This window comes from Dreissena polymorpha, chromosome 7 (assembly GCF_020536995.1).
Source record: "Dreissena polymorpha isolate Duluth1 chromosome 7, UMN_Dpol_1.0, whole genome shotgun sequence".
Lineage (NCBI taxonomy): Eukaryota > Metazoa > Mollusca > Bivalvia > Myida > Dreissenidae > Dreissena > Dreissena polymorpha.
Genome location: NC_068361.1, coordinates 96,694,504 through 96,705,865, shown reverse-complemented (window position 1 = coordinate 96,705,865; position 11,362 = coordinate 96,694,504). Strand labels below are relative to the sequence as shown.

Genomic DNA, 11,362 nt, shown 5'->3' with positions numbered 1-11,362 from the left:
GACAGTTGCCTGTTTTGCAAAAATACTTTCCTCAACGAGCAATAAAATGTACCCCTTTTGCATATGCCTTGGCTTATGGGCAACTGACACCTTAAACATATTCAAGAAAAATCTTGAATATCTAAATCTAATCTTTTTAGTAATTATACGAATTTTAACTGTTTACTTTTAAAAGTATGGTTATTTTTCAGATATTATAGCTAAAACATGAACCATGTTAAGAAACTTGTAACATTTCTACACTTGCCCGTTTTTGACAGTTTTTTTCCGGAAGGAGCAAGTCTTTATATGCACAAAATTATCAGACTTGTCTGTTTTTGAACAATAACTTTACTTAACGAGCAAGTTATGGCAACTGACATTGGACTTTTGTAACATTCTGGGAAAATGGCGGGACCATTTAGAAAGAAATGTGGAACTGAATTTCAACATAACCACTGGAACTTACAAAGTGATGAAGCTGTATTAAATAGACGACACATTTAATCTCAATCCTTAGATATTTTGGACAGATTATACAGTGATAAACATTATAGAAATCTTAACAAAATACAGGCATCGTTTTGTATGGGATGTATACAACATGTCGAACAGACCTGTACGGATTGTGGTAGAAAGAGGGCTCCTTATGAACCAGTTAAACAAGTTGATGCATGTTGTGGTACCGACAGTGATTTATGCAATGAAAGCAGTGTGGATATAGCAGGTTGAGTTATTTCTACTTTTTATGTCCAAGGACATATTGGTTTTGCCCTGTCTGTTGGTTTGTTGGTTTGCACAAACTTTAACATTTGCCATAACTTTTGCAATATTGAAGATAGCAACTTGATATTTGGCATACAAGTGTATCTCATAGAGCTGCACATTTTGAGTGGTGAAAGGTCAAGGTCATCCTTCAAGGTCAAAGATAAAATATATAGGTCAAAATCGCTGAAAAGGGGACATAGTGTTTCACAAACACATCACTTGTTACTTCTGAAAGGAGGTCAATTACGTTCAAACAATATCAAGGGTACTTCTGAATGTTTAACATTTGATAATATAAACTTATAACTTCATTTGCCACTTAATGTTTTATTCAGATTGAAAGATTATGACCGAAATGACAATAAAATACAAAAATTTGTGTCTATTATGCCTGAAATAGGGGGGGGGGGAATTTAATAGGTCCGCGTGGGATTCAAACCTGTACCCATCAGGTTAAAGGCTGCTGAAGCAAAATAACCGGAATGCTAGCTATCACCGCCACTGAAGCAGTTGTTTTGTCATGTTGTTGATTTTCTGTATAAAACCAATAGGTTATAACGGGGATAATTGTCATAACAGTGTTACTAACAACTGTATGGATATTTTATCAATACAATTATGCCATTCATAGCATTATGTCAATTGTATTATTAGTAAGGCTGCTTCTACTAGTACTAAGTAATTAAAGTTTATCAATCGAAATTCTACCAAGTTTGTCCTGGTGTTACACAATTGTTTTAATTTTGAAATCAATAAGCGGCAAATTCAGCAATTGCTATGACACAGTGGCGACAGTAATCATAGTCAGAAACAGTTTTCTGGAAAGTTCTTATAAATCAAACACTGGGCCACACTCTCTTTACTAGACTGGGGATATGGAAGAATATTACTGCATAGGCAATAACATTTTCACACATCGCCAGTCTGGAGAGTTACTGGCGATGTATGAAAATATTAATGCATTCCTACTAGTGATCCGTGAAAATTGTGTAGCATTCCTCGCAAGAGGCATGCAATAACATTTTTCCACATGGCCAGTATCTATACAGCTATAGAGAGTGGACCAGCTCCACTGTCTTACTAGTTTAAGTATTGACATGGTTTTTGTTTCAAATGATATTTTTGTAAAATAATATTATATAATATTATTATATATTATATTCTATAATCTGCCAATAAATGTCTCGAAGTTTAAATACCCAGCTGTTAATGATCTTAATTACAGAGGGCTATTATTTGTACAGGCATGTCGAACAGTGCAAGAGAAACGCTTGCATTCAATTTGGGAAAACATGAGGCACAAGCTGTATCAGATGACATTAACTGTATTTCATCTTCCTACAGAGATTTAGACCATCTCCTTTCTTTGAATGCTGATGTTTATTTGCGAAAAAGAAACAAAGTGGTACTATCATTTCTTGATGGAATATCGTCAGACAAGAACAACCAAAATTCTTTACACAAATGTCTTGCTATAGAGCATGTTTATCAATTGACGTGTTCGAATTTGGTTACTCCATATTCATTTGTACTTAATTTGATGCAATACCAAGCTACTCAAAGTAAACTGTGTATAAACCTGAATTCAAAGGTACACCCATATGGGGCATACAAAACTCTCAACAATTGGCTAACAAATCATGGTTCGATACTTCTCCCATTTCCAAAAGATGATTGTATTGTGGCCTTTGATAATGACCAAATAATAGGAAAACCTTGGTATATAAAGGCAGATAATAATGTCAATGCGTCAATCGTCACATCATTTTGTGCTGTAGAATTGAATTCCAGACTTCAATTTGATAAGAGTTTCCACCCAAAGGTATGGTTTAAGTATTCAGATTTTAAGGAGAAACTTGCTGAGATTAGAAATCGCGAAGGTGATGTTTATTCATCTGTGTATGACTTGCATTATATGATGTTCAAACACAACTGAATGACGTGATACAAAACGTGTACACAGAACAGAAATCTTCATATCAAAATGGAGTGTTCACCGATAACATTGATAAATCTGCGTTGGAAATGTAACACAAAGATAGCATAACCTGTGTAAAGTGCTCCACAGTGTACAAGAAATCAAAGATTAAATGTGACAACTGTCATGCGAATATCAGAGAGTGTAACAAAAGAACAATACAAGAGGAAAGCACTTCTTTTCAAAATGAACATGCACAGAAGAATATAAAAATTACAGAAAAAGAATTTCTATTTCAGAAAAAAACACAAAATGACTCTCGAGTCTCACATGAAACCGATAGAACTTTCCAGTTTAGAGTCTTAGACCCAGCGGCATTAAATCCCTATTCGTATGATAGTTTTAAACTTGTCTTACGTAAAGAAGGCGTAGAAGCAGGTGTTGAAAGGTATATAGATTCAACAAAAGACAAAGAACATAGCCGGAAACGGGTCTTTGTTTTATGCGATGATTTGCCCTATACCCTAGCACATAAACTTATTCATGAGACTTATTTCTGCGTGAAGTGTCACGAATCTGTTATTGGGCATGAACGATTTAAGGAACACAATGTTAAGAAACATGCAAGTGAAAGTGTTCAAGTAGTATTCGAATTTGACTGGGTTGTTCTTTTAATTAGTTAAGGGGCATTTCTAAATGAATATGATCAAGAGTTTCTTTGAATTAAACTGGGAACCTCTTCTTAAGAATTTGGCTGAATTGATGGGTTTCAAAAGTGAACGTGCATTGCAAACTGCAAAATTATGCAGGGACAACCACAAGACATGACAATTGTTAAAGATATTTTACTGACCGTATGTCAGAGAAAGCATCCAAAATGATACGGTTCCATCAGCTGTTGGATATATCAGTTGGAGCAAAAGATGTTAAATCCAAATTATTTGTACACTCATGAACAGATTTTAACTTATTGCCAAGCAATATTGAATTATAGAAATGGGTTGCGCACAAAATGTCATGATTTTATTTTGAGCGGCAAAGAGGTATTTTCAGTTCTTTTTTTGAAAGACCACATCCAAAACACCAATACATCTCAATTACTGAATCATGTGACTACTTGTTGTACCCTAAAGAAATTAGAGAGCTCTTAAAATCAAATTGTGCTTTTAAATTTTCTGGCACTGGACAAAAAAGGTGAGGATCTTGATTTCAAACTGGAGGTGGTAAATAAACAAAGCAAAAGTTGGATAAGCGGAGTTCCAAGTTTTGATACATGGTTGAAAATTTTCAGAAACCTTGACAAACTCAACAGCTTAAAAAGCACTTTTCTAAAGATGACTGGTGTAGCTATTGAACATTTGGAGGCTTCAAATGAGCCAGATAGAACCACCAATTATTTGACAAATGAAATTAAACTTTGGAGAACACATCTCAGAAAATATGAGTATTTGTTGTCGCCCAAGATGCACGGCAAACTTGTTGAATTTTACACACAGCCATTGAAAACAGAAAAATGTTTTATGATTCTATTATTGCATCGGGCAATCTATCAAATCCTAGCAAGGTTCAACCTGTATGTGTTACTATTAGTGAAAAACAAAGTGACGAGTCCATCCAAACCCTAACTAAGGACACCATTCGGAGCCATATTAGTAGGGCAACAGAAAGCATTAGTGATATCACTGTTCGAGATTACTTTGAAAATAAGTTGGAATCAATCCCTGATCGAAAGCAAGACTTGATTGACCTATACCAGGAAATTTTGTGTGGAGACAATGACGATGTTGATGATGATGTTGATGATGAAACGACACAATAATTATGTTAACATTGTTCAAGTGTTTTGTTGTTTCAAAATGAACTTTTTTAAACTGTTAAAAGTTATTTGTCTCTCAACTTTCATCATCTTGCTTCAACGTATTAAGATTACATATAAAGTTGATTTTGTTGTTTGAACATGCCAATGATGTATACAATTATTGACAAAGATTAAAGTATAACTTGCATTTTTGTGTAGGCTTTTATGATCGTTTTAAAGTTAAAAATACTCAAGGTGCCCGATTGTCTAATCGACTCTTGGAGCTACATTATATATAATGGAAAATAAGACATTGCACTCTCATCCATGTTGTTTTATTGCCAACAAAATAATAACACAACATCTAACGTGTACACATGAATATGATTGCTTCAACAGATAATGATTTATAAATAACTAGATTAAAATATGACATGATCGACTCACGAAAGGCACCAGCATTGATCAGCAAATAATTAAACGGAACATGTTGTCAAATCCAGCGCTTTTACCAAAGAGACAGACAGACACAAACTCAAAACTACAATTATTTCGTAGAGTGCTGGAGTGCATAACAAACAGTACTTAACTGTATTCCCATTTTTTAGTGTCATATTGTCTTACCTAGACATAAAAATACAACTTCTTACTTTAAGACTTTAGGTTGATAATAACAGTTTTTACTTTTTACTTCCCCTTTTTGCCTGAGAAGTCTTAGCCGATTTCTTCTTGCAACAAGAGGAGTCTTCTTGCTGGCATTTCTGTCAACGCCCCCGCCCTTTCTTTACATTTTCTAACGGTGGGGACATACTTTCAGGGTCTTTCACAGTCGATTTTGGAGTTGCGTTCTTCCTCTGTAAAATAGTTAAATAATATTTAGATATTAGACTGTTGCAAATTACATGCTAGTTTCTCATCCCCCCTCTATTTTTTGAAGATTCCCGCCAACATTTTGTTAGAATTCATAATGTTATTACTTTATTAAATATCATTAACTGTTTCTAATCTTCAAACTATCACTATATGCCTTTATTTTATTTATTTTTTTAAAGAAAAAGATACAAGGCTTGTCACCATAGGATGACATGTGCCCCCCTTTTCCACATTTTTCGAAACCTTAACGCAACACCTAAACGCAAAGTGTGACGGAATTTCAGATGGACAGACAGACAGAAGGACAGTGCGATCACTATATGCCCACCTTCGGGGGCATACAAATACCCCCTCACATTTTTCTAAAAATAACTCTGTGCTAATTATACACAGTATACATGTAAACGGATAACTTAATTGATTGAAGAACGTCTGCAACTTATTTCGAGTAGTGTTTTATATATAATATATAGAACCATACTCAATTTAAGTACACGATGTATTGCATCTGGTCATCATGGAAATTACCATCGGCATGTCTTGGACATATTTTCTTCAAATATTTTCTCATGGGGCTTGCAGATAGGCATGATTATACATTTATGGACGACTAAACACAGTTTTAGTGAGGCAAAAACTTTCAGAAAGTGCTCTGCTTATTCCTAGAAATGTAACGTTTAAATCACACCTTGTCATAAAAAGCAGTATACGCAAAATCTTCAAAAGAATATAAATGATTACCTTTGATGTGGTTGCTCGTTCCTTTGTCGTCTGTTTCTGAGGTGGTGTTACTTGGGAATCCGAGGCTACTTCCTTTGCACTTTTTTTCCGGAAACTGAGTGATCGCCCTTTCTTCGGTTTCCCATTAGGCGGAGACATGGTTTGAGGTGCTTCCTCAGACAAGGAAACGACTGGAGACACATCTTGTAGACGCGTGGAAGCCGGAAGATATGTCTGGTTACTGTTCGGCTTGCTGGGTGATGGTGTAACGGACACAGTACGGTCAGGATGTGTTTGTATGATCATCCCAGAGTCTTTGGTGCCTGAAGTTAATCCATCTTGAGATAGAAATTGTGTTTTCAGAGGACCTGTACCAAAGTAACATCTATTTCCATGTTTATCTTGAGTTAATACAAATACGTTGTAGCCGGCAATCTGGGACAATTCAAATGCTTTTTTGAAAAGAGTCGGCTTACTTTTAGAAGTAGACTCCATTCTTTTCTGCGCATTACATTTGAACGACACGTCCATTTCGCCTTGATGGTGCTTTCTTTTGCCACTCGAGTAGGTGTGTTCCGGTTGGCTAAAAATTTAACGTTGGTGACATTCACATGCTTGTATTCTCATTTTCCTCTAATGTTGATACGTCTTTGTTGCCACCAATTTCAATGACTTCATAAATTTCCGCGACATCATCAAAGGCTGGCATGGCAATATCTTCGGACAAATCTAAATCCACTGGATTAGACGAGGCAACAAGGTCACATAGAGCATGGGCGGCTATTTCATCTTCGGTAGACGCAGTTAACACGTGTGCAGCTACTTCGTCTGCAATTGATGTGTGTAGGGCTGACGCAGCAAGTGCGTCCTTTGTAAGATGTTCGTCTCCAAGAGTAACTGCAGCATCTGATTCTTGTAAATTCATGATTTTGGCTTCTGTTGACATGTTGTCTGAAAGACAAAATATCATTAAAGCTAGGCAGTATGGTTTAATGGTTCAAACAGTTGTTATCATATAATAATTATATTATGTAAATAGAAAGTTGATTTCTTTATAAAAGGTGACTAATAGGTCTATTGGGCGGGGTGAATAAGTTTTGTGTTAAACTTAAATGGCCACTGTATATGTCCATATACAAAAACAATTTTCTTATCTTATCTTATAATTATTAATAACTTGATTTTAATTTAACAAATGGATTCATATTTTTCGCCATGTATGCAAAATAAAAGACATATGTTTGTTATATTGTTCTTTTGTCGTCCGAATTATGTGTTTTTTTGTGTGTAAATACTACAAAATACAAACACAACTAATACCTAGACTTGTAACGGTCTGAAGACCTAGATCAAAGTATAGGAAATGCACCTAAGCGATATACAATTCGTATAATATGACATATCAAGAAATGGCCAAACGTTCAAGAGTCGATTGTTTTTCTCATAATACATAACTTCAGACAAGAATTATGAAATGTATTAAAATAGTTTTCGTAATAAAGTTTTATATATCAACTATCAAAGCGTTTTTCCTGGTTCTTTTTAAACGACGTCAACACTTTACTATACTATATGTAATAAAAGTACAGTCCAACCTGTCAATAAAGACCACTCAAGGGATTTGGTCGTTGTGGTCTTTGTTCACAGGTGGTCTTTATTCGCAGGGTCGATCGAAACTTATATACACATGTATGCTAGTAGTTTTTTAACAGGTACCTTATCTGTGTATGTGCTCTATTGTTTAAATGTTTAAATACTTATGCATGTATAATGAAATAAAGGATTGAAAACACAGTTTTGTTTTACATTTGTATATTTATTACATGTTGTTTTTCTATTCCCTTATGTTTTTATTATTTATTTAATTTATCATATACTGTATAAATTACTATTGACATACATGTATACGTACATGTACATGTAATTCTACAAAGAACAAAGTACACAATACACATAACATAGCAAATAGGTCCAGACACAGGCAAGAGCCTTGCACTTGCGTCAACAAACCACTTATGCACTAAGTCATTCACTGACGCGAATTCCGACTCACGCTTAGGGCGTTTACTTTCACAGTTTACGTTCTCCTCGAATTCGTCCATAATCTCATGTTTACGCTTTAAAATGCTCTGAATTTGAGTTTTTCCAACACCAAGATTACTAGCCACTCGTATACAACTGTGTCCTTTACATAACGAACTAATGACCTTAACGCATTCTTCCAACGTCAAGAACTTACGCTTGGAAGCCATGATGGTTAACTTGAACTGACAATTTACTTTTTTATAATCTATGAACGTCTTATTACGGAGAAATTTAAGAAGAGAATGACTATCAAAGTGTTTGTCTTTAATAGGCATCGTAAATGATATGAAACCGTTAATTTCCTTAATGAGTTTATGAAAGCCCCAAATTTGTCTTTGATTATTTCGGCAATTAGTACATTAATCGCGAGTCTCTTAAATACAAAGGCAAATTTGTACACTTTTGACAAACTGTCAAATGCATAAAAGAAGCAGGCGACTACCAGTTAGCAATCCATGTTAAATAAACAAACAACTGCTATCGAGTGCAATAAACTGTCACTTGTCAATATCTCCATAGCGACCGACGAGTCCACTGGTAAGATGTGTATCACGTGACTACGCAGCGTCCTGGCGGCCATTTTGTTTTCTCAAAGTTGCGTAATCGTTGATTTTCATGATTTCAGTGGTCGTTGTAAGCTATCAAAATGGAGATTTGGGAATGTAAAAGGGTGGTCGTTGGTCTTTGTTCACAGGTGGGCTTTATTCGCAGGTTCAATATATAGTGAAATCGTTCGGGAGGAAATCGGTGTGGTCGTTATTGACTGTTGGTCGCTATTAACAGGCGGTCGCTCGGGCAGGTTGGACTGTACCTCAAATATTATGATATAGATCTATAATGAAAATGTGTATTTTTACACTATCAATTATCCTTGAAATGTAATTTGAGAGACTGTTAAAGTGCATTATTCTGCCATACATACATGTGGACATAAGAAAGGAATGTTGAGAAGTCAACATTAAAAAAACAATTGGCATCAAAAACATATGTCTCTATGACTGCTATTTAGGATATTAATCTATAAAGATATATGCAATTATTCGTGCATTATAGTATACTATTCAGTTTCAGCATACCATGCAAACTGAATCAAGTAGAAAGACTGCATTTTAACATCATCTAAATGTGACAACGAAACACTGATCATTTGTTATGTAACTTAATTTCATGGAGAGCTTTAATCGATGTTTGATAGAGTTCTCGACCAATACACTTTCTAAGAATTTAATACATTTAACATTTGGTTTTATGTTGAATTTAAAATATATTACAATTACTAGCATAAATGTAAATTCTGAATTTATAAGTGCAATAAAGATGATCAATTAAGTTTATTTGTTTCAATCGATTATTTTGTTGCTATGCTTTTATCGATATAAAACGGGGGTCTTTTTGTACTGAAATAAATACATGTATTTGTAATGTAACAATCTCTTATCTATACGTGTTCAACTATACAACGCATGTTCCAGTGCCTTTCCAAATCTGGAAATAAAAATGGCGCATTACTGTCAACCTCATGTTGTGCTGAATTCAGTAAATAAGGGATATCATGTTTATAAAAATAAAATGGCGGAAGAAAAGACATACATGTGTGTTAAGGATTTCGGTAATGTTGTGGACAAGAATGCTATTCTTGTAATATGCACGGATGATAGCAAATCCATAGGCCATGTCCCAGCTTTACCAGTTCCTCTAAATAAAGCCTTCACAACAATCATGGATATGCATCCTGGAATTTCCATTGAATGGTGAGTTTTGGAAATGAACTATTGTTTTATAAAGATATACCGATTATATGTCCCTGATTCAATAAACCCAGTGCTTACAAATGATAGTCATTGTGCAATTTCCTGTACTTATCAACTTTCTGATATTCTATGTACAAACTCGAATTTTTTTCAGATATCTCTTTATATGAAAGATTCTTTGAAATACAAATAAGCAAATATCTATTGTTTCAGTATTGCTTCTGATAACCCAAGACCAAGCTCGTATCCATGGCCAGATACAAGTGCCCAAGGGGGAGGCATCATTCCGCCTGTCCAATACAAGATATCAGCACCTGCCAGCTTAACAGATAGAATAAAATATATTCTAATGTGCGCAGCGTCTGATGAACAAGACATTCTCAAAGAAATGAATGTACACGTAAGTTTTTCTATGCTATAGAATAGAAATTCCGAATAAGGAAATAAAGCATTATATTATGTACATTATAAGAGCAGGCTTTTTCCGCCCAATGTCACGGGTCCGAAATTCGGCCCCATTCCCAATGCAAATCTGTTTGTTTTTTCCCAATTGAAAAAAAATTCCCGATTCCAAAAAAAAAAAAAAAAAAATTTTTTTTTTTTTTTTTTTTTTTTTTTAACTTTAAATATATAAGTTAACCTGATCCGGTGTAGAAAATAGAAAGTGTTGCATAATTAAATTATCTGTTGCCTTGAATTTGTTTTAAAAACTGTAAAATATATTAAAGATTATTTAAGACTTTCCTTATTTTCCTCACGATTTTTTTCACCTCAAAAAAGGCCAGGCCTTTTCCCCAAATTCAGATTAAAAACCTGCCTTTATCTCACATGTTCATAATACTTTGTAAAATTTTAATAATAAGTTATCAAAATAGTTAGTTATTTACCAGTTAACGGCTTCTTTGAAATATAAGAAACACTATTTACATGCGATAATTTTTCCCAATTGAGCCAATTTTGCGAATAATTTTTTCCCAAAATGGGGGTTTTCACGACGCGAAATTCCCAAAATTCCAGTGTGGCGTATTCCCAAAATGGAGCGGAAAAAGCCTGAAGAGTCACATTATCTGAAATTCAACAATTTATAAACAGTATTGTGTCACTGAATTTCAGGTCGTGTATGAGTGTGAAAGGACACCCCCCATGATCATATCAAAGGATGATGGCACGCAAGACACACCCAACTACAAGTTAACTACACCCTGAGCTATAATTTTACAACATATAAATAATAAATACCAGAAAATCTTACCTTGTATGTTCACTTGATATTCCATGATTTCTGCCATATTCTCACAAACTTGCTCGTTCAGGAAAGTAGATTTCAAAACGGGTAAGTTGGTCAAACAGTGCATACTAGATGACTTGCTCCTTCAGGCAAGTTTGATTCCAAAACGGGAAAGTGCACACAATGTAACTAAATACTTAAATCGTTCAACTTTGAGTTTGAAAATCTGAAAAACAACGGCG

At 34.6% G+C, this 11,362-nt stretch overlaps 2 protein-coding genes across 2 annotated transcripts; one reads left to right on the top strand and one right to left on the bottom strand.

The window, feature by feature from the left end:
• Positions 1-5,201: 5,201 nt before the first annotated feature.
• Positions 5,202-7,096, bottom strand: LOC127837425 (uncharacterized). The gene is made up of 2 exons (XM_052364491.1): positions 6,078-7,096; positions 5,202-5,317 (listed from the first exon to the last, which is right to left on the bottom strand). The coding sequence occupies exons 1-2, from the start codon at positions 6,585-6,587 to the stop codon at positions 5,228-5,230; spliced, it is 600 nt and encodes a 199-aa protein (XP_052220451.1). The 5' UTR covers positions 6,588-7,096; the 3' UTR covers positions 5,202-5,227.
• Positions 7,097-9,580: 2,484 nt separating this feature from the next.
• Positions 9,581-11,141, top strand: LOC127837426 (uncharacterized). Its single transcript, XM_052364492.1, has 3 exons — positions 9,581-9,892; positions 10,106-10,292; positions 11,006-11,141. The coding sequence occupies exons 1-3, from the start codon at positions 9,639-9,641 to the stop codon at positions 11,096-11,098; spliced, it is 534 nt and encodes a 177-aa protein (XP_052220452.1). The 5' UTR covers positions 9,581-9,638; the 3' UTR covers positions 11,099-11,141.
• Positions 11,142-11,362: the final 221 nt, after the last annotated feature.

Bases quoted from the DNA above. Each gene is read 5' to 3' on its own strand.
- LOC127837425 (XM_052364491.1), bottom strand. From the start codon at position 6,587: ATGGACGTGTCGTTCAAATGTAATGCGCAGAAAAGAATGGAGTCTACT. The intron at 5,318-6,077 runs GTAATCATTTAT...ACTATTTTACAG, and splicing joins AACGAGCAACCACATCAAAG to AGGAAGAACGCAACTCCAAA.
- LOC127837426 (XM_052364492.1), top strand. From the start codon at position 9,639: ATGGCGCATTACTGTCAACCTCATGTTGTGCTGAATTCAGTAAATAAG. The intron at 9,893-10,105 runs GTGAGTTTTGGA...CTATTGTTTCAG, and splicing joins CCTGGAATTTCCATTGAATG to TATTGCTTCTGATAACCCAA. The intron at 10,293-11,005 runs GTAAGTTTTTCT...ACTGAATTTCAG, and splicing joins TCAAAGAAATGAATGTACAC to GTCGTGTATGAGTGTGAAAG.